At 47.3% G+C, this 22,628-nt stretch overlaps 2 protein-coding genes across 7 annotated transcripts; one reads left to right on the top strand and one right to left on the bottom strand.

The window, feature by feature from the left end:
• Positions 1 to 93: 93 nt before the first annotated feature.
• Positions 94 to 10,930, top strand: MTHFR (methylenetetrahydrofolate reductase). 6 transcript variants are annotated; one of them, XM_058039561.1, is made up of 13 exons: positions 94 to 124; positions 763 to 807; positions 2,727 to 2,978; positions 4,003 to 4,241; positions 4,532 to 4,642; positions 4,811 to 5,004; positions 5,448 to 5,698; positions 6,126 to 6,260; positions 7,078 to 7,258; positions 7,626 to 7,808; positions 9,072 to 9,173; positions 9,397 to 9,516; positions 10,096 to 10,930. In XM_058039561.1, exons 3-13 carry the CDS (start codon positions 2,737 to 2,739, stop codon positions 10,291 to 10,293), a joined length of 1,956 nt encoding a protein of 651 aa, XP_057895544.1. In that variant the 5' UTR covers positions 94 to 124; positions 763 to 807; positions 2,727 to 2,736; the 3' UTR covers positions 10,294 to 10,930. The 6 variants fall into 6 exon arrangements, with proteins under 6 accessions (XP_057895544.1, XP_057895545.1, XP_057895550.1 ...); XM_058039562.1 differs by lacking the exon at positions 763 to 807 and having other exon boundaries at positions 95 to 124; XM_058039567.1 differs by lacking the exon at positions 763 to 807 and having other exon boundaries at positions 110 to 124; positions 2,594 to 2,978.
• Positions 10,931 to 11,931: 1,001 nt separating this feature from the next.
• On the bottom strand, positions 11,932 to 22,520 carry LOC131092620 (uncharacterized). The gene is made up of 12 exons (XM_058039411.1): positions 21,943 to 22,520; positions 21,210 to 21,367; positions 20,956 to 21,052; positions 20,262 to 20,404; positions 19,529 to 19,737; positions 18,692 to 18,836; positions 16,236 to 16,500; positions 15,567 to 15,675; positions 14,737 to 14,944; positions 13,854 to 13,989; positions 13,012 to 13,122; positions 11,932 to 12,294 (listed from the first exon to the last, which is right to left on the bottom strand). The coding sequence occupies exons 1-12, from the start codon at positions 22,231 to 22,233 to the stop codon at positions 12,235 to 12,237; spliced, it is 1,932 nt and encodes a 643-aa protein (XP_057895394.1). The 5' UTR covers positions 22,234 to 22,520; the 3' UTR covers positions 11,932 to 12,234.
• Positions 22,521 to 22,628: the final 108 nt, after the last annotated feature.

Raw genomic sequence — 22,628 nt, 5'->3', positions numbered from 1 at the left:
GCCCCGGCCCGCGGCGCCATGTCGGGTGAGGGCAGCCGCGGGCCCACACGTGACGCGCCCGGCCGCGGCCGCCTTTAAAGTGCGGCGGGCGAGCGGCGCGGGCAGCGCCCGACAGCGGCCGCAGGTGAGCGGGGCCCGGGAGCGGGGGTTCCATCGCTGCCCCACTGCCCGGGGCTTCCCCCCGGCCCATCTAGCTGCTGGCTGCTCCGGCCGGGCCGTGCTGCGCTGCTGGCGGGGTGAGCTGAGGTGAAGGGGCGATCGGGCTGCAGTGACCTGCCTGGCTCCGACCCCTTCCCCAGCACTCGGGATCGCATGTGCTGCTCCTCGCCTCTTTCCCCGGCTGCCGGGCTCCCTCCGGCCTTTCCCCCTTGGCTGTCCCGTGGCCCCTCAGCTGCTCGGGCGGTGGATGCAGCCCCGGGTGCCCGCCTGGCCTCAGCCTGATGCCGTGGCCCTGGAGCAGCGCCGTGCACCTGTGAGAAAAATGCATCTGCTGCAGCCGAGTTCAGTGTGGAGGGTAAAACTGAGCTTAGGGGAATGCAGACTGCACACTCTGTGTGTCGGTGTCAGCTCAGGGCTGGAAGGAGTTGGAATACCAACATCATAAAAACACAGTAGGTGCATCCATGGTGAGCGTCAGAAGTGTGCTGAGCCGCGGATCTTTGAGCAGCGTGACAAAGACAGGAGCAGGGGTGTTGACAGGTGTTAAAAATTGTCTTGCTTTGCTGCTGTTCTTGTTGTTTAGGCTTATTTTTTTTCTCTTAGCAATAACTAGAAGTATCTGCCAGCAAATCTGTGATGCGTATCATGGTAAGGAAGTTGTTGCCTGTAGACAATCTAAGTGTGCCTTTGTCATGTCTTCATGATCTGTTATTGCTAGTAAGATAAGGAGCTTTGCTCAACAGCCAATCTCATTTTATAGAGACCTGAACCCTTTTTCCGTGTGATGGGAGTTAAAATCTCAAATCAGAAAACAAAGCTCCTTTGATTTGCCTGCAGGGCTGTGCCGTGCTTGCTGGAAATGCGATGTTGGGAGCTGACAGCATGTGATTGTGAGCTGCTAGCTCGATCACTAATGTGTGCTTGGGGATAATTCTCCCAGATTAATGCATGCGGATGTCAGGCAGAGTCCTCTGAGCCTCGTCAGGGCTGTGACTGTGCACCCAGTTGGGTTTGCTTCACTTGTCAGTAGGTCTGTGGTGTTGATTTTTACTGCAGCTGCTGTGTTGGTACACAAGAGAGCTTGGAACAGAAAGCCTGCGGTTCTTTCTCACATCTGCTGCCAGCTGGACAGGTTCCTCAGGTGATAAAAGCAGACTTTCTCTCAAAGGGTTTTGCTTGATTGGCAGCTCCAGTGTAAACAGTAGAAGATGAGTTCAAAGTCTTCTTGGCTGAACTAAACCCACAGATAAGGACTGAGAGTGTGATGGTTCACGCAACTGCTTCCCCCAAAACACTCTCCAAAGTTATGTCATACTTGGACAACATGCTGCTTCCCAGTGAGAGTTTTAAGTTTTGGCAGGTACTAAAGCAAATAACACAGATCCAAGTATTGTGGTAGCTCTTCCATAACTGTAATCCCTACCTCATTTTAAAGGCACAGGATGGGACATTTTGCAGAGCTAAGTGGAGTTGGGGATCCTAAACCTACTTGTGCCACTGACTTGCAGTGCTGTTTTGCTTTCTGTAACACCAAGCAAGCGCAGCTGATCTTGTTGCAAGACAGGGAGATGAGGATGGTCCCTGCTGGCCTTGTTTCCAAGCAGCCACAATTGTTGACAAAGGGAACAGCGTGTCTGGTGAAGAGTTGAGTGTGGGCAGTGGGACTGGCATAGGGGACAGTTGTCTGTGGAGAAGGCTAATGGTTGGAAATGCAGGTGTGAAACCAGCAAAGAAAGCAAAGGACAGTTTGTGGGGATGGCCTGGTCAGAAGGGATGCTGTGCTTTGTTTCTGACACAGCAATAGTTTGTGCAGTCTTGAGTACCTGCCCCATTAGCACTGTAAAGCAGTGCTGCCTTTTGGGCACAAACAGGATGGAAACAGTCCAAGAAGCAGCTGCAGTAGACAATAAAAAATATCTGCCAGCATGCCTGAAGTAGGGGTCTCCTCAAGGCAGGTCTCATAAGCTCTTGGAGATCTGTTTCACACCCAAGATAGCTCAGCTGCCTTAGAAGGCATAAAATCAGCAGGATGGCTTCTGTGGTAGTGTTGGAAACATAAAGGTTTAATAAAAGGCAAAGTAACAAACTCTTTACAGAGAAAAACTTGAGACAGGTGCAAGAGGTTCTTGCTCCTGGTAAAACACCTCACAAAAGCCATTTGTTTCTTTCTCTTCTTTTTCTAGTAAATTGCTCAGGTGGAACTTTTTGTCTCCTGTCCAACTGGCTATCCTTAAGTTTGAGGTCAAGTCCCCCAGTTCTATGAGGTGTCTTTTCTGATTGAGGAGAGAAACTTCTGGGCTTATTTCCTCTTTAAGGGGACAAAGGAGAGTTTTGTCACTCCTTCAACAGGCAGCACATTCCTATGCATGCCCAGCCCAAGGCTACAATCACTATCAGCACTATCTAAACACGCTTTTTCCTGTGTTTTCACCAGATTTCCCACTACGGCTTACAGTGAAAGGTGGTGGCGGTGGATGTTGGGTCTCGGCTTCTTCAGTCATCTGCCGCTCACCCCAGCAGCGCAGACACCCGCGTACCGACCATCCTCTTTTTGCTGCCTTCTGCAGAGCTCCCGCCATGGTCAACGAGGCCCAGCAGAGCTGCAGCGGCAGCTCCAGCTCCAGGTCGGATGGCGGCAGCAGCAGCGGCAGCGAGAGCTCCAAGGACAGCTCGCGGTGCTCCACGCCCGTGCTGGACGCCGAGCGGCACGAGCGGCTGCGGGACAAGATGCGCCGCCGGCAGGACGCCGGCGACAAGTGGTTCTCCCTCGAGTTCTTCCCTCCACGCACGGCCAATGCTGCTGTCAATCTCATCTCCAGGCGAGTGCTGCGCGGTACGAGAGGGGAGGTGCCCGTGGTGGAGGGGCAGGGAAGCAGCTGGCTAACAGAGGCAGGCTCTGCTCCATGCTCTGTCTCCCCTTCCAGGTGACGAAGCAGGTAGTGGGGCTGTGCTTTCCTGCTGAGGAGGGTAATGGACACCAAGTAACGTGTCTTCCTTGGAGGCCCTGAAGAGTTAAGTGTCACGGTGGGATTGCTGAGGGGCCAGGTTGTTTCCCCACTCCCATGCCCTGGGAAGATGGAGTAAGCCCAATGTCACGTTCTGGGTCTGAAGCACAATGCTGGGGCAGAAAAGGACCTAGCAAAAGCAGAAATCTGTTTCAGAGATTTTGAAACTCTGTCTTGATGGACAGAGTTGCAAAATCTCTGAAACACATTCCCATTTCCTTTCAATATTCATCCAGCCACCATGGTTTGTGCCTCTGTGCTGCAGTTTTAGCCTCTGACACAGGTATCCACATCTGTGTGCTGAATGAAAGCTGATAGGTCACAGCAGAGCTAGGAGTTATTCTGGAGCCCCAGGAGCCACCATGGACGTACCTGGTGGAGAAAAGAGTATTTCATAATTCTTTTTATAATTGCCATATGTTGAACAGAAGGGCCTGTTCCACCTTGGAGCAGGCGAGAGACAAGTTGGGGAAGCCCTGTGGCCTCTACAGTTCAAGCTGGCAACAGAGGGGGCTGCAGCATAGTCTTCTGTCTCAAAAGGAAAGGGACTTGCATTGCTGTCTGTCAGAAGCTGTGTCAGTCTATCAGAGCATGCAGGGAGAGAGTCTGTTGTACAGAGAACACCTCCATTGCCTCTTCTATGAAATTGTAAGGATGGCTTTCCTTATTTACATCAGCCACTTGCTAAACTCTTGGCGCAACACTTTAGTGGTCTGTCCTGTTGCTATCATCCAAGCTCTCTCTGCCTGCTGCTGGCCTTCTAGTGAGCAGGATACTCAAGGCACAGGGAGGGGATTTGGCTGTCTGCTGTAGGCTAACTCAGCTTTAAACCCCACAGGTTTGACCACATGGGAGCAGGTGGCCCCCTCTTCATTGATGTGACGTGGCACCCTGCAGGGGACCCAGGGTCTGACAAGGAGACCTCTTCCATGATTATTGCTTACACTGCAGTGAACTACTGTGGCCTGGAGACCATCCTGCACATGACCTGCTGCAACCAGAGCAAGGATGACATCACAGGGCACCTGCAGAAGGCCAAGAGGCTCGGGCTGAAGAACGTCATGGCCCTGCGTGGAGGTGAATCCTTCTGTCCTGGGATGTTAGTGCAGAGGTTGTGCTGCTGCTGTGTCCAATTCCAGAGTAAAACCAAAAAATATTTGGGGGCTCCTTCTGCAGGAATTAAATGCTGAGACTGTTTTACCTGAGCCCTTTGTTAGCAGTGCCTCCAGCTCGAGGGCAGACAAAACCAGTCCATAGGTAAAACTGCAGATTTGGGAGTTCACCTGTCTTCCTTTTGGTACCAGATTTTTACAGAACTACCAGATCTGAGTTCAGCAAACAGACCTGTGGATTTGTTCTCTTTTCAGATCCTGCTGGTGAGGAATGGGAGGAAGAAGTGGATGGTTTCAACTACGCTGTTGATCTGGTTAAGCACATTCGCAATGAATTTGATGATTACTTCGACATCTGTGTGGCAGGTAAATGCCTTCTATTGCAGACTGTGCAGAGTCTGAGACAGGGAAATCAGCTCAGCAGTCCCTCCCTGGACCTGAGCTGTGACAGTACAATCAGATTGGATACTTCCTAATTTCTGCATGTTGTCCTGACCACCATTTTTCATTTTTTTTCCTCCCTTTTCTCCAAAGGCTACCCCAAGGGTCATCCTGAAGCAGAGAGCTATGAGGCAGACCTGAGGCACCTGAAGGAGAAAGTCTATGCAGGAGCAGATTTCATCATTACACAGCTTTTCTTCCGACCAGAAACCTTTCTCAAGTTCATGAAGGATTGTCAAGCCATTGGCATTACCTGCCCCATTATTCCTGGCATCTTCCCTATACAGGTGAAATCCAGTAATTTGGATTTAGGGAGGGAATAAGGATTTAGGATGTCAGGTATTTGTAGGTTGGGGCCTGAGAGAGGTCTGTAAATATCCTCCACAAAATTTTAGGGAAGAGAGACTGCTGAATGTAATAAGTCTGTTGGTGGTAGGCCAAATTAAACTCTTGGGCTGCTAATAACAAGCTGAAAAGGTTTGTTGTGCCCATATGGCAAAAAGGGATGTAAAGGATAGTGGCCTGCAAGTCCTGAGTATCTGGGCTCAGGCAAGAGTGTGGGGACAAATACCTAAAGTGACTGTGTTACCATCCTAGAGATGAGGCCTGGGAGTTGATTCCAGGAGCCCCAGTTCTAAATCTCCTGCCACAAAAATCGAGATAAAGCACCTGTGTTAGTGGGATGGCAAAAAAGGCACTTGGAAAAACGATAATCTGCGTTCTCATCCAGGGCTACCACTCCCTGCGCCAGCTGGTGAAGCTCTCCAAGCTGGAAGTGCCCCAGGAAATCAAGGATGTGATTGAGCCCATCAAGGACAACGATGCAGCCATCAGGAGCTACGGGGTGGAGCTGGCAGTGTCCATGTGCCGGGAGCTGCTGGACAGTGGGATGGTGCACGGGCTCCACTTCTACACCCTCAACCGCGAGGTGGCCACCACCGAGGTGCTGAAGCGCCTGGGCATGTGGAATGAGGACCCCAGGTGAGCAGAATGCCTTGGATTCTGTTAGTTCCACTTGTCTGTCCATCTGTCCATCCCTCCCATCTGCCGAAGGTACAAATAATGGATGGGTGTCACCATGATGCTTCCTGAAGAATCCCTTCACCGGGATTTTTCTTCTGAGAAGCCTTAGAAAAGAAATGTAAACAGTAATTATCTGATTGTTTGGAGGTTGCTTACCAACAGGTGCATCTTTGATTGGTTCCATGTGAATTGTTTTTAATTAACGGCCAATCACAGCCAGCTGTGCTGGACTCTGAGTCTGTCATGGGTTTTTATTATTATTATTATTCTTGAACCTTCTGATGTCTCCTTTCTCTTTCTTTAGTACAGTTTTAGTATCTATTTTTCATATAGTATTAATATAGTCAGCAGAGGAGCTGTGTTAACATCTGCTCATCCCCTGCAGGCGGCCTCTGCCCTGGGCAGTCAGTGCTCACCCCAAGAGGAGAGTGGAGGATGTCAGGCCAATCTTCTGGGCCTCCAGGCCAAAGAGCTACATCTACAGAACCCAGGAGTGGGATGACTTCCCCAATGGCCGATGGTAAGCTGGCACCTGCTCTGGAGGTCCCACTTGTGGGTTTCTCTGGGTCTGGACTGAAGGCATTGAGACAGCAGTTCATGTTCACACTCAGCTGTTTATTATTTCTTATCAGTAAAAGTCTCACTGCTGTGAGTTCTGCAGCTTTTCATTAGAAGGCACAAAGTGGCCAACAATCTGTTGGTACAAGGGCTTTTAAGACTAAACTGTCCAATTAAGAGCTGACATGTGGATTATTTTCCCTTTTCACCCAATAACTGATCCCAAAGAGCTGCAATGGGGACTTTTCTGCCAATTACAAAATGCCACCCAAACCCATGGAGAAGGAAGAAGAAGAAGCATGGAGAAGAAACCCAGGATGACACCCTGTGCCCTCCATCTTGCTGCCATCCACAACACACTAAAAATCCCAAAACCTCAATTTCTCACCAAGTGATGCACCTACACTACTCTCTATAATCTATTTCACACCATAGTGGATTGTAGTCCAGTCTGGAGTTTATGAAACTTTCTCCATGAATGAGGGTCAGAGTCAGTCACCCCAGAGCAGACACAGAAATATTCCCAGTGCCCTGGGTTTCCACAAGGTGCAGTAAGGCAGAGCTGTGGTAGGAAAGCCCCTGGGCACACCTGAGGTAGCTTTACAAAGTGGTCCCCTGTTGCTTGGATTTGAGTGAGGTGAGATGAATAGCACCAAGATTTTGGGACTTTTTGTGTCAAGGTGGGTTTTGTTGTGTACTTCTCTTGCTGCTTGGCTCTCTTCCTGCATCACCAAACCAGCTCATTTTCCTCAGTAACTTCAGGTCCTCTTCCCTTCCAGGGGTAACTCCTCCTCTCCAGCTTTTGGGGAACTGAAGGACTATTACCTCTTCTATCTGAAGAGCAAGTCTCCCCGTGAGGAGCTTCTGAAGATGTGGGGAGAAGAACTGACTAGTGAGGAAAGTGTCTTTGAGGTGTTCACATGTTACATCACTGGAGAACCCAACAAGAATGGGTACAAGGTGAGAGGCCAGGAAGGGATGGTCAGTGGGCCACAAACAATAATGCATATTTCCTCTTGTTCTTGGTACCACATTGTTTTTCTAAAGAATTAGCACTTCTCTATCCAAAAGGATTTCCTGGTACAGTGGTTGAAGGGGGTCCAGCAGCCAGAGCTAAAGCTCAGCATAAAAGAGTATACAGGACCAGTATTGATTGAGTTCAGCATTCTTAGAGTTGTGCATATCCTAACCTTGAACCAAACCTGGGAGTTCTCTCCTGAAGCAGCCGTGTTTGAGACTGTTAAGGCACTGCTGAGTTACCTCAACACCCAGATGGAAATCCAAGGGTTGTTACATCCATTGTGAGAATCCTTTCTCCTCATGGCAGGTCACGTGTATGCCTTGGAATGATGATCCTCTTGCTACTGAAACCAACCTCCTGAAGGACCAGCTGGAGAAGGTCAACAGACGAGGAATCCTGACCATCAACTCCCAGCCAAACATCAATGGCAAACCATCCACAGACCCCATTGTGGGCTGGGGGCCCAGTGGAGGTTATGTTTTCCAAAAGGTACTGTATTTCTCTGGGCTAGGCAAAAGAGTTTCACTGCTTTGGTCTCTGTTAGGCTGGGAGCTCCCATCCTTACATCCACATAATCTTTCTGCACCTTATTGCATTCTTGGTGAGATAAGGCAAACTCCTTTGGTGTCTTAAGAGCCATAATGCCATTTCTATGGCCATTTCCCCCCACTTCAAAACATCTATTGAACATCTGTAGAGTTTCATGGTTTTATTCTTAGCAAGTAATGATTGGTAACTTATTTCTAGAGCAGGCTGTGACATTTTATATATATACACATGTGCCTGCCCCCTGCATCTGATGCAGTGATGCACAAAGCACCCAGATTTTTCACACAATGGGAATCAATGAGGTAGTATCTCTACCACCCAGCATCTCATGGTGATAAATAGATATTTAAAAATTTCCTCTGTCCTTCTGTATGTCAGAGGTCTCCAGAGTTGCCCCCCAGCCCATGCACTGTGCTGTTTAGACTGGTCATGTTCCTTCCCTGGCCTGCAGTCATGCCTGCCTCCCCCTGTCAGGCATTTCAGGCCCTAGGAGGGCTGTGACAGGAATATCCCATCAAGGTAAATGCCAGGCAAGTAGCTCCAACTGGAAGACAAAGCATCCTTGTTCAAAAGGGATGCAAACCAGTAAAACCAGAGGCCAGCAGATGGCAAATGCATTTATGTTTTCAAAGGAAGAAATTCCCCTGAGGTGAGGGAAATCCATCATCTCCTGCAATTGCCAGGAAATGGGGGCAGGGGATGCAGTTGTTGGGAGCAGCCAAGCACAGACTTGGGTTATATAAGCACACGGGGAGAATTGGGAACAAAAGATGAGGACAGGGAGTGGTGGTGCTTGGGAGAGGCCAGCTGAGACCCCAGAGTTCTGCTCTCACCAGGCTGGGCTGCCTTGGCCAGACACTGCAGGAAAATGAAGATTAAGCTCAGGCTTCTTCCAAGCTTCCTCATGCAGCAGTTGTGGCAACACTGGAGTTTGTTCCTGCTCCTGGACTTACCTGGATGCAAAACAGGCAGCATGTAGCTTTCTTCAGTGCACTGTTCTGGGCTGTTCCCTCTGCTCTCCCCAGTTATTTTTCCCCTAGCTCACTTACTATAGAGGCTCGAGCAAGAGTAAATCAGTATGTGTTTCTGGGGATGAACATACAACCCCAGACTCTACAAATGTCATTGTTTACCTGTGTGTGTCCAGTTCTGTTGTGATTTAAAGTTCTGATTCTCTTCCCCTTTCTCCATCCCTCCCTGCAGGCATACCTAGAGTTCTTCACCTCCAGTGAAATTGTCAGGGCACTGCTCAAAGTGCTGAGGAAGTACGAGTTGAGAGTGAACTACCATATTGTCAATGTCAAGGTAAGGCCACTGTTCACAGGACACTTTCCTTTCATCACCCTGGGAGAGACACAAATACCAAATACTCAGACATGAGGCTGATGAAGGGAAGGGAAAGTAAAGCACTTCAGCTGTGGTGTGCAGCAGCTGGTCCCTAAACAAGGAGAGGGTAAATACACTTTTTCCAACTAACTCAGTCCCTTCTCCAGCAGTTGCTTCAGAAAGGTTTTCCTTCCTTTGTCAGGGTGAGAATATCACCAATGCTCCAGATCTGCAACCCAATGCTGTCACCTGGGGCATCTTCCCAGGCAGGGAGATCATCCAGCCCACTGTAGTGGATCCTGTGAGCTTCCTCTCCTGGAAGGTGAGTCCTGCCTTCTGTTGCATACATTGCTGTGATGCCCTGGAAATTCAGTGTCTGATTTAGTGTTAGTTTCTGGCACTCCTCCCTCCAGTTGAGGGCTGTTGCTATATTGGCTTGCAGAGGTCTTGCTCCTCCTGCTCCCTCAGCTCCAGCAAGAGCTGCTGCCAGACACAAAGCACCCAACAAACGGGGACTGAGAGCTGCTACTGTTACTGTACTGTAAATTCTGATAATTTTCCCCTCGGGTAATTTTCCTGTGCCAGAAATGCTGGCAGGGGAACAGAAACTCTCCTGTCAGCTGTGCCTATGCAAGGGGATTCTATCAGCAGTTACCAAACTGGAAAAGAAAGTGGCCAGTGGCTCTTCCTCCCCTCTTGCACATACAGGGGCAGCATTGAGCCATCCATTGTACTGCAGTGTGTCTCCTGACTGGAAAGCATAAGGCTCCTTGCTCAGCTCCGAGCATTTTTACTGTGAAGAAACAAGCCACAGTCTGGCCAGTGATGTGTAACATGTGTACCTAAATTAAGTAACATGAAGTTGTCTCACAGCTGCCCGTGTTTGTTGTTCCTGTGGCAGGATGAGGCCTTTGCACTGTGGATCGAGCAGTGGGCCAAACTCTATGAAGAGGAATCTCCCTCCCGCATGATCATCCAGTACATCCATGACAATTACTACTTGGTCAACCTGGTGGACAATGACTTCCCACTAGAAAACTGCCTCTGGCAGGTCGTGGAGGATACCTTTGAGCTGTTGAACTCTCCAACTCAGCAGTGAAAATTCTTCTCCTAATCTCTTACTTCCTCCTTCCATCCACTGACTGGGGAATGCAGCAGCTCCTGTGTGACAATGAACACACTCCCACACCGTGAGCAGGGTGGTGCTCTCATCTACCCACACTTTGTGCTCCTCTGTTCCCACACAAAGGATGCCTGAGCCATTCTCACTGAACACTAGCCAGAACTGCCTGAACGTCTGAGCCGAGGCTCCACACTAAGCCCAAAGGCCGGGGTCTGCAGGATGAAGAGCTGCTAATCATGGTTAAGCTAATTACAGTAACTGAAGAACACCAGATTCTGGTAACTTTCCCCTCTGGTAACTTTCCTGTGCCAGAAATGCTGGCAGGGGAACAGAAACACTCCTGTCAGCTGTACCTGTGCAAGGGGATTATATCAACAGTTACCAGCCTGGAAAAGAAGGTCAAATTGCTTTTATATTGCACTCTTAAAAAATATATTTCACAGTTGATCATCAGGCACTTTTGCACTCACTCCAGAAGAAGGTTCAAATTTTCTTCCTAACTTTTCTCTTTGTATTGTATTTCCTGTTTTCTTTTTGAATTTCCATTTGGATAAGACTAAGTAGGAATCATACTATTTCCTAGATAACATACAATAAAATACATGCATACAAATGTCTCTTTTATTAGGCCATGTTCTATAGCAAAGACTCCTGTTGTTTGCTAGTTAATCACCTGGCACAAGGGAAAGCTTTAAGAAAATCAGTTGTTTCTGGGGCAGTTCTGCCTTCACTTTCAGTGCATGTCCTGAGTATGGCCCAAGTTCCACGGGAGAGTGGAGAAAGTGTAAATCCTAGAATTTACCAAAAGTGACCAGCTACACTATTGAGCTCAATCCTGCAAGCTCAGGTATTCTTTTCAGGAAAAGATAGTTTATCTTTCCTGAGCTAAGCTTATCTTTCCTGACCTAATGCCTCTTAACAGCCTCAGGCCCCAAGGCGTTGGAATAAGGGGTTGGGGAAGCTACTGCGGCTGCTTTGTGTACTTAACAATCCTGCAAAGCTGCCACGGGCTAGGAAAACTACCTTGGAGCAGTTCCCAGTGGGATTTCAAGATCCCTGCCATGCTGTGAGCATCTCTTTCAAACAAGCAAGGAAGAAAAGCCTTTTCCAGATTGTTCAGACCCTCTTGTTACAGCTGTCTGAGAGCAGGCTCATATATCCAGGGTAATTACAAGGCATCAATCATAGAGGCAAGTAATGGGAAGGCTGGGGATCAGACACGCCTGTCTGGCCTCGGCAAAGCTTTTGGTGCTCAGCTGTTCCCAGCAGGTTTCTTCATACCTTGCCCATTCAGCACAGAAATGAAGCAGCAGGAAGCAGTCAGGAGGTTGGCCACCCACTGAAAGGCTTAATGAAGAGCTGATGGACCTAGACAGGGGGAGGAGGTGGGAGCCATGTGGAAATCTGCCCCCCCACCTCCAGGGGAAAAGCCAAATCTAAAAATAAAGAGCTGTGTTTGCACCTACCCAAGCCAGACTTTGAAATCAAAAGGATTCAGCACTCACAAACTCCTGCTCTCTAAGGCTGTATTTGCATACTCCCCTCTTGACACCAAGCTCCTGAACAGGGAAAAAACACTGAGTAAAAGGAAAGCCTAGAAGGTTTTTTTGCTCTTTAATCAGAACTCCAGCAACAACATGGTCCTGAGAAGAAGAGAATGCAACCTCACAACTGTAAGTAACTTCTCTGTTTGTGTTGCTAAGGAGGTAAGATACAAGTCCTTTAAAGAGGACCTTTCACTAGGTACAATCCTGGTTGTTCTTTGGCTGTCATCCTTCTGGCTGGCAGCACTGCTTTTATTGTAAGAGCAGAGAGTTCTTTTTTGGCAGCACAGGACCACCTCTTTGTTGTGACAGGAGCTGGATCCTCCACGTGTCCTGAACGGAGCAGCAGCTGCAGGCAGGCAGGCCCCTGCATTCAGCGGGATCCTTTGTCCTTACACTGGAATGCTGTGAGCTGCCACCACCTCCCAAAGGCCTGAAAGAGCAAAGTGTACAAATCAAACACTCGGGTCACCCTTGAGGGGCTGCAGCCATTCTTACAGAAACCCCTAAACACAGCTTTCCTAGCAATGGCTCTGCCAGCTGCCTTACCCTTCACTCAAAACCCTTCCCTGTCTCTCCTGGAGCCAATATGGGGCCTGCAGAGTACAAATCAATGTGACAGAAGAAAGACCAATGCCCTCTAATTTCAGTACCTGCTCCTGTCTCCTTAAAGGAGGCCCTAATCCTGCATGAATCTTTGGGATGCAGGCAGAGGAGCAACTGGATATGAGTTCTAAGGCTTTGCCTGCTCGCTCAAATTCATAAATTCATAGTGATTTGCTTGCCCCTGGGTGCAAGTCAGCGCAGTCCTCCTGCGCCAATGTGGAGCCTGTTTCCTCCCTGAGTGGGGTCTCAAGAGGCAGGGGATTAGGGGATTAACACCACTAATAACAGCAGGGAGGGGGGCACATGTCAGGGAAATTGACTCCTGACACAAAGCTTTGAAAAACACCCATAGATGAACCCATGTAAAGCTGGAAGCTTTTTTTCTTTTTTTACTGGCAAGTCCAATTCCCTGATTTATTCATCTTCTCCCCAAGCAAGTGCATTGTGCAGGGAGAGAGACACAGGGAAGGAACAGCAGTTGTCCCTTTGGGGTGCTTTTTGTATCACTGAGGTCCACTGAATTGAAGAAGGCATAAATGCTTACCTGAGACAGGAGGCTCCTGGCTTCCTGCTCCAGAAGATTCTGCACCACACAGCTTTGCAAGTATCTTTGTCTCCACACCCTCCAGGCCTTTTCCATCAGCTGCTGCTGGTGCTGCCAGGAAAAGAGGCAGCACACAGATTAACTGGGCTCTGGCAGGCAAATGATCTCACTTCCCTCCAGTGCCACCTTGCTCCAGCTGCTTTCCTGAGTCCATCTTAAAAGACTTTGCACTGGTAACAAACAGAGCAGACTAAAAACAGAGCTCTTGCTGAGCTGCTCTCTCCAGCACAATGTGGGCAAGTTCCAGTAACCCTGGGGAGAGGACAATGCCCCACTGTGCCCCAGTTAGTGTGAGCTATGGATTTGCTCACACTACACTGGCATCATCCTGTTACCTGGGCAGGCCAGAGCACAGCTCACACAGCTAATGCCCAGGAACCTGGCAGAACATGGCTATGAACAGAGGGGGAAATGCCAAATGACAGCTCTTCATAAACTGTGGGCACCAGTGGGATGTATCAGGAGCACAGATGAGGACAAAGATCATAATAACTGCTGTGAAGTTTTGCACAGTCTACATTCAATCTAGACAAGCCCTGTTTCAGCTTCCCATCTGTAAGGGCAAAGCACAACTAAATCTGTGGATATGCCAGTCTGTCAAGCTGACATTCCAAAAAGAACACTGGAAAAACCAGCCACAGCAGTAAACCAGGATTTTTGTTGCCTACTGGTATTTGTTAAACACCCAGGTCTCATCTCCCAGGATGTATGGGAGGCTACAGGCAGAGCAGGCTTGCCCAGTAACACCCATCACTGCCACCCCAGTGGCACCAGACACTCACCAGCACCTGAGCCAGCATCACCACCCTGCTGGCTTCCCTCCACTGGTGCCACCCCCTTGCCAGGCAGAGCAGTTTCCTGTCGTGCTGGCACCGGTGCAGTACCACTGTGTGATGCCACTTCTTCAGGTATCTCCTCCTGCAGGCAAAAGAAGCAAATCAGCTTTACCAGCCAGACTGGGGAGCCCTTCCCTGATGGTATTGATTTATTAAAAATATGGATATTGATCTAGTACCGATATCCAACTGTGACAAAGACTCTCTAACAGTTTAAAGTTAGAAAGTGTGTGTTTATTGTGGGATAGCTCCCAAATACACATCTCAATTTACAGGTGATTACAGAGTCCTTTTATCTATACAGGTATTGAATACCCAAAATACAAATGCATATTCATAACTTTGGTACATCCCCTTCCCTGCCTCGTATGGTAATTAGTTCAAACACTATTAACCATGCATAGTTTGTTCCTTGAAATGGTTTGGTCGTCCCTTTCATGGGGAGGGGTCCCAAAATGAGGAAGTAAATGAAGTCTTCCTGCATTCTGACCTTTCTACCTTTTCAATGCAAATATGACAAATGAACCCTTGGTAGAACTCCCATTCCCATCTTCAATTGGTTTCAGAGCAGAGGAGGCCACAATTGTCTGATGTTCCTAAAAGCTATTTATCAGTTTCTATATTCTTCATTATAAACCCAGCTAACCAAACATTATGTTGACAAGCAATCAATTATTAGTTAACTACTAACTCTCAACTTCATCAAGGCCTACCCATTTATTTTGATTATCTCTAACTAAAACCTCAACTCCTCTAAAATCCCTAAATTCCTTAAAGTTTATGTCTCAGTATCAGCAAGAGGAAGTCCAGAGCCCTGCACTCCACTTACCCAAGCCACTTCTTAGCCCACTCTTCCAAGTCCACCCCTGCTGGGTTCTCCTGGATCCTTGCATGAGCATGAGAGGGTCCTACCACATCAGGTCTCTCCAGCAACCTCTCAGCCCTGTTTTGGCTCCTGTAGATCACCAGCCAGCGCTGAATGGCACTGGGAAAATGTCCAGTTGGTGCTGAATCTTCTTCTCTGCCTCTTCTGCTTTCTAGGAAACAAAAGAGGAATCACACAGGAGCTAACCTTGGAGAGGGAGACATCAGAGCTGCCATGAGCCCTTAGTCCTTCAACTCCTGAACACAGAAGAAATCAACTGAGTTTGATTGCTATGAGCTCCTGCTCCACAGAGGAATCCTGTAGCCATGATATTTTCTGAAAAATCCTTTCCTTAGGATTTTTTCTCCTGAGAAGATGAGAAGCCTCAGGCACAAAATGTAAACATTGATTATCTGCTGCTGTGGAATGCAACAGGTGCATCTGGGATTGGTCTGATGGGGTTGTTTTTAATTAATGGCCAATCACAGCTGGCTCGGACAGAGAGTCTGAGCCACAAGCCTTTGTTATTCATTCTTTCTTTTCCTATTCTTATCTAGCCTTCTGATGAAATCCTTTCTTCTATTCTTTTAGTATAGTTTTAATATAATATATGTAATAAAATAATAAATCAAGCCTTCTGAAACATGGAATCAGATCCTCATCTCTTCCCTCATCCTCAGACCCCTGTGAACACGGTCACAGAATCCCAGTCATTAAGCTGGTAAACACCAATCCCCTTTCCCTCACACTCCCCACATGGGTCTGTGAAAGGAAGAGAGGAGGGAGAATCTTACTGGTGGGCCAAGAGAGAGCCATCTTTCTGCTTTTCCTGACACCTATGAGGGTGCTGCGCTGCCGTAAGCACTGGGAAAAGGCAGCTGCTCTGGTCCAGTAGTTGCAGGCCTGCAAAGAGAAATAACACAGCTGCAGCCAAGAGTAAACACAATGCACACAGCACTCACACAGCCCAGAGACAGGCTCACAGCTCTGCAGGCAGCTTAATGTGCTAGACCCCAGGCTGGAAACTGCACAGATGAGATCCCAGCAGGACTGACTCAGCCCTTCCAAATCAATGGACTTCTTTGTAGTTTGCTAGCTGTGAGTCTTTTGAAAAAAGCTGTATCTCTGGCAACTCACTCTGCTCTGCAGGGACAGTGATTATCCCATCTTATCTTTGAGCAGAGAGGAAGGAGTGCTCTCATCTCTCTGGTCAAAATGTCCCCTTTCCTTATTGCTGTGCTCCATATGGTTGCTGCAATCAGTGCCAGATTATGGTGATGAAGTTGTGTGCACAGTCGGTGAAGAATCTCACAGCAGGGACTAAGCAGTCACCACAAATCACACCAGGTTTTTATGCAAGCCTTGTCACACTACCTCAGTGCCTCATGACTCACTGAGTTAATAATAGCTGTCTCATAGGGACCTTTATCTTCCCATACTTAGGGAGCTTGATCTTCTCTTACTTGTTTGACAGTGGTCACAGATCCCAGGCGCAGGGCTCGCTGTCCTCTCGCAGCCACTCGCCAGCGGTGACAGGCTTTACCTGGAGAGGGCTCCTGCCACTTGTGCTTTCTCCCTCCTGCCACCTGTTCAGCTCTCCAGAGTTTGTCCCTCCACTTAATAAAGCTCCCAACCAGCAGTCGGTGCTCTCTGATCCTTTTAAAATAAGAGAGGGCTTCACGCTGCCTTAGGTGACATGCAGTGACCTGGGCCCAAGTGACAAGGCACCTGAAAAACAGTTCCAAGCACAGAAAGGAAGCAGATGCCTACAGCAACAATTCCATGTCAAACCAAATTTCACCCTCTCACCTGCCCTGCAGTATCCCACATACATGGCCAAAGCAAGACAAAGAGCATTCAACAAAGAAAAAATCCTGTTCCTATTACTGCTGCAATAAAGATTCATGCATTGGCCTCTATGCTACGTGTGTTTTTCCAGTGCCTTATCTCTGGGAGCTGCAAGTTCACACTCTTCAAATATCTTCCTGCTGAAAACCTGCCCTCATTTTACTTCAAGTTCCCAGCACCTGTCACCTACTCAAGAGACTCTGCTTCCCTCTGGCCATTTTAGCATTTCCTCCTATTCAAAGGCCTCTGCAAACTGAATCCAAACTTATACTATGCTTTTTCTTTGCCTTCAAAACAAATTCCTTTCCAAGGCTGCCTTGCCAGTACACATACTTGGTCCCCCACACACACTAAAAAAAATAAAAATTAATTAGCCAGTCTTCAGTCTATCTCTGTGTTACCAGCTGACCAGAAAGATGGTGCTGGATGAAGGCTTTTTCATTTTTCCATTAGAGGATGAGAGTAAAACTGTTAAAATTTCCTTCAGCGTGGAACCCAGCAGATTCCTGAAGCCTGCTTGCAGCATTTATGACAGCCACTTGCTGTCAAGATTCAGATTTTGTTTCTTGGCTGTCACAAACTAAAGCCCTGTGTATGTGGGATGTACAACTAGAATCTTTGCAAAGACTATTTTATTCCAAAAAATCAACAACTTCAGGAGTTGCTATAATCAGCACTGTAAATCTGCACCCACAACAATCTCTCTGTATCTCACAGGCTGATGCACAGGAGGCCAGTCTTCCTCTGCAAGCAGAGAATGCAATCTGCTTTTAATTCTGGTTTATCTTTTTGGTTCCTTGTTCCATTTGGACCTTCATTATAAAATCACCCCATTGCACCATAGGGCAGAGGTGTGAATATTCTGTGCCTGGAAGGCTTTCTGGAAGATCAAGAGAAGCTGTTCCAGGTTATCCCAGCACAAAAAATGCCCCCTCAAAAGAGAGAGCTCATCCAAGTGAGAAATTAGAAGCACTCTCATCAAAGGAGACTCAGAAGGAAAAGATTAATGGTGGAGACACACTCAACAGGAAGGAGCAACATTAAGGGCTTATCCTAAAAACAATTCCCACGAGGGAGCCACACAGATAGATTTGCAGAGGAAAATGCAATTAGGAGGGGTAAGTGCAGGGTCTAAACATCACAGCCACCAAAGTTTTAGTGGGATTTTAGTTGCCCTTTCCTCTGCAGATCTTTGTGTCCTCTCAGTCTGAACCTGCAATTCAAAAGAAAAACTTATAGGGCCAAACTTGCACTTCTCATACCTTAAAATGAACCCTTGGCATAAATAATCTTATTCATTCTTATCCTCCTGAATTATTTCCTGGTTTACAACAGCTGGACACTTCTCTGCACTTCAGGCAGGCTCTGGCCTCATACAACATAAACTACAAACAAAACTGTTTCAAATAAGAAGACCACTGAACACAGTTAAGAGAGAAAAAAATTTAAATTCTTGTGGTTTTGGGATCTGTCAACATAACATAAGACTCAAAGATAGACTACAGCTTCACCTATATTGTAATAACACCAAGATGAGTTGAATATCATGGTTCTCCCTCCATAAGCTTTACACTGCTTTGCTGCAGGAACAAATCAATCTCAATTTTTCACATTAAAATAAAATCAACCCACTGTGTCAGAATCCTAAGACTAACTTTGTAAACATCAGATCTCTGCACGCTCTCTGCCCACTATTCCTTTAGGCAAATACTGAGGTGCAAATAAGGCTTTCAAAGTTTAAACTGCACAAATTTGTTTGCATCTCTCCCTTGCTTAGTGGACAAATACTACCCTGCATAACTAAGACTGAATACAAGTTCTGGAAGGAAAAGAATTTTTGAATGGGAAAAATGAGGTGGGCTGTGAGGCTTTAGGTAAGAGACCCCTTAACAGAGACATCCTCAGAGAAGTGCTGCTACAGAAGCTCCATTTATACATGAGCTATCCACACTTTCAAAGGCAGGATAATACTACATAAATTGGATACTACTACATAAGTGGATACCACTACATAAATTGCTCTTCATGCAGAGCTTCCCTTGGAAATGTTCTCAAAGAGCAAGAAACAAACCTGTGCAGGATGAAACGTTCCCAGAACAAAACAGCATATTTCTGCTTCCTTGCTTGGTAATTCCATGTGTGCAGGACCAGCCTCTTCTTCTCCTGGCAGCTGTGCCAGGCCCATTGCTGCTGCAGTTCTCTCAGAGCACGCTTCCCTGTGAGAGAGCACACCTTCCTCAGTGAGCCCAGGGACTGTTCTTCCAGAGAAATAAGAGCAAAGAATACATCTCCTGCAAACACCAAATGGGACCAAACTTGCTAAGGTTTCCTGTCCTCTCTTTAGCAGCTAAAGAGACTTTTCAATTCACCTTGTAGTTTTTTTGTCTGCAAGGCAGTCAGACCTTCTTTCAAATTTTCCCTGCAAGAGAGCATAGATTACTTCCACTCTTATCTGCAAGGCAGTTTTCCATTAAAAATTGGGAGTTTTTCTTCTCTGGCACAGGGCAAGTACTTAGAGCATATGGAATTCCTTGAGGGATCAAGATTGTTAAGACACACCCTGTTCCCAACCTGACTGCTTGGTCTGAGGAGACATGTTCAAACTTGGAATGCTGCATGGAAGCCCATTTAACTCCCCAGCTGCTAAAATGCACTGCTTGAACACCCTTTTGTGCAGGTAGGAGTGTCAAAGGAGCATCTTCCTTAATATAAAGCACAGCAGAACAGTAGGTCACATGTCCTACTGACAGAATGCAGTGACAATGCACCTACTAACTCCTGGTATGTGCTTTTCCAGAGGAGCAGGGCACAGAATTCCAGCCAAAAGTGTGACTTTCTCCATCCCAACTATTCCCAGAGCTGCTCTCTTCTCTAGAGTCAAGTGAGGCAGTGGGATGGGGTCACTCACTTTGCCAGCAGGAGTGCCAATGCCACAGAGCATCAGCAGTCATCTGGTGAGCATGACACCTGAATCTCCGGTCAGCTTCCACTTTCTGGGCCAGTCTCCTTCTCCACAGGCTGAAAGCCATCTGGACACAATAAACTCCATGTTTTAGGGCTGCTGCTGCTTCTTGGTTCTTATTTTCCATGACCCAGTGGTGCCAGCTGAGAAAGGCTCTGAGAAGGACAAAGGTTGCTGCACTGATTGTAGGAACAACTCACAGAGATACACACCTTTGTAATGGAAAATTTAACAACAAACATACACACGAGGGAGTTTTGGAAACACATCTGACCTGTAAATATCCTTTCACCATTAAACATCAGGGGAAATGATGGACAGGACAAACTGTTCAGAGCTAGGTTTTCTGTCCTGGCTGTGCCAAGCCTGTTGTGCTCCTCAGCTTTGGAATCAGTAGAGAGCAAGGCCAGTTCAGTGGATAGGAAGTTACCAGGACTTGTTATCAGCAGAGCTGGGCTTCATCTAATTTGTGAGGCATTCCATCAAACCAGAAATTACTGTGTTCCTACATAGTCATTTTGAAGCTGGAAAAAGCCCAAAATAATGGGCTGCAAAATTCCCACTGAAGACAAAATAAAATAGCTAGAAGAAGAATTTTTTCCTTTTTTTAAAATTAAAGCAAGTGTAAAGCTTTCAAAACAGAGAGCTTTAGGAAACTTCTGGAAAGCATGATCCCTACCGAGACAGCCGAACACGCCTGCAGTGCTGCTGGGCCTTGACATGGTGCTGAGTTTGAGCTGACCAGACCATGAAGCACCTCTGCAGGCAGTGCTGCTCTGCTTGCTGCCAGCAACTCCTCACTGAGCTGTCAGAGGTGTAATCCTGTAATCCAGAAAGGCAAAAAAGGGCCTTGAACTGCTGTTACATCAGTTACTCCACACAGCTCAGCTGTGTCTCCCTGCCACTGTCACTTGTGTGATTGCCCAGCTCCATCCCTCACCCATCCACCCCACATGAACAGCCAGACATGAGGGTCTAACACATCCTTTTAAATCCCTGACATGCCCCACATGAACAGCCAGACATGAGGGTCTAACACATCCTTTTTAAATCCCTGACATGCCCCACATGAACAGCCAGACACGAAGGTCTAACAGATCCTTTTTAAATCCCTGACATGCCCCACATGAACAGCCAGACATGAGGGTCTAACACATCCTTTCTAAATCCATGACACCTGCCCTACTTCCACTCAGCTGGGAGGGAAGAGTTACCCTGAGAAAAGCCTCAATCTCCCAAATCTTCTGTCTGAGAGAGAACAAAATAGCAGTGAGACCTCCCATATGCTGATATTGAAACCCAAAGGTTCTTTGCTAAATTTGAATATGCAAAAACACTCGTATATTTACATTTTACACACTTTCTAGCCTCACCTCTTCCCATGCAGAGTAACTGGTGAGAGGCTGGGAATTATTATCTGGACTCTGCAGCACTGAAGACTGGAACTGATTTCCCACAAACCAATTTCTTCTGCAAGACAAAAGTGTTGGGTGAGGAAGGAAAAAAAGAAGATCCCCGGGAAGGATTGTGTGACATGACATGAGGGATTATCTAGAAGGAAGGAATTCAGCCAGTTCAAACAAGGGTTACTCCTACCAGCATCCCAAAAAACCAGTCTCCAACTCACCCAGATGCAGGGAAGGAGCTCTGCAGGCACAGCTCAGCTGGCAGCTCTGTGCACTGGTGGAATTGAAGGAAAGAACTGTGACATGACACAGGTGTGACATCCTCAGCAGCCACAGGGGAGGAGAAGCCATGCTGGCTGCTGTCACTAAGACTGCATTCCTGCAGGTATGAAGGGAGGAACATGCTGTGAGGTGAGTGTCCTCACAGTGGAAGAACCCAGCTAACAGCTCTGACCATGCCATTTATTCCTTTTTTTATCAAGGATTCAGGCAAATCCAAAATGCATCCAAAGGAATTCTAGGCTAGCCATGACACTCTGGAGAGCAAACATGTAAGTGGTGGGAAAGTTATTTCTATACTAATAATTTCCATACTGAATCCAGAAATACATGTATTTCTATATTGAGAAAAGGGGAAATGAGCATGTGCACTGTCCCAGTGAGGAAGCTCTTTATATCTCATTCCTTCCACATTGCAGCCACAAACAGAAGCAACTGTCCAAGGGAAACTCACTAGCTCAGCTTCCCACATCTCTAATTGATGAACCAGAAAAGGCACAGAGAGCATTGACTTTACCTTTAGATTTCATTTCAGCTTGAAGACCCCACAGATTCAGCACTAAATTTTAAGCACAGTTTGCTGATGACAATACCAGGTTGAAGCAGAAATTTCCCCTGAAACATCCCAGCAATTTAATACCTCAGAGCAGTTTAGGTGTACCAAGACCTTCTCACCTTTTCCAATGAGCTTTGAGAGGTCAGAGTAGCTGGTGCACTGCTGTCAAAGCCAGATGATGTTGAGAGGTCCTCAGAAAACAGCATGGCAAGAGGTTCCTCATAGACAGCTCTGTGCAAGTGCTTAGAACTTTGTTCAATTGTCTTCAGCATGAGATACTTTTGGTGCCATAATTTCAGAGCTTTTCTGAGTTTACACTGCTCCAAAGCCTGAGAGAAAGAACTGAGACAGAAGATACTGAGACAGTGAAGTGAAAGAAGAACACCAGAGGGGGTGACTAGCACAGACATGATGGACAATAGACAGGGTAAAAGGGGCTCTGGCAAAAAGTTCAGAAAATCAAATGGACACTACTGTGGGCAGGGCTCCAGGGACTGGTGGTTCTGCACTCACTCAGCCTTGTGATGCTCACACAGCCTTGTTTTCCACAGCAGATATACTCTCTGCAGCTTCAGTTTTTGGCAGAAGTCATCAAAAGAATAGACTGTTTTCTCCAGAAACTGTTTCTCTCCCGTCCATATCTGACATTCAAGCCTCTTTGTCACATTCTTGTCAGTTGCTGAGCTCATAACTGCTCCTTAACCAGTTACATAAAGGAACAAGAGATTGTCTCAAGGCATTCCAACTCAGCCCAGCCCAACCCTCAAATTGCTTCTTTTCAGCAAGGTTTAAGAGTTTATGTTTG

Source organism: Melospiza georgiana, chromosome 22 (assembly GCF_028018845.1).
Source record: "Melospiza georgiana isolate bMelGeo1 chromosome 22, bMelGeo1.pri, whole genome shotgun sequence".
In the NCBI taxonomy this organism is placed as follows: Eukaryota; Metazoa; Chordata; class Aves; order Passeriformes; family Passerellidae; genus Melospiza; species Melospiza georgiana.
This window is presented reverse-complemented; position numbering and strand designations above follow the sequence as displayed.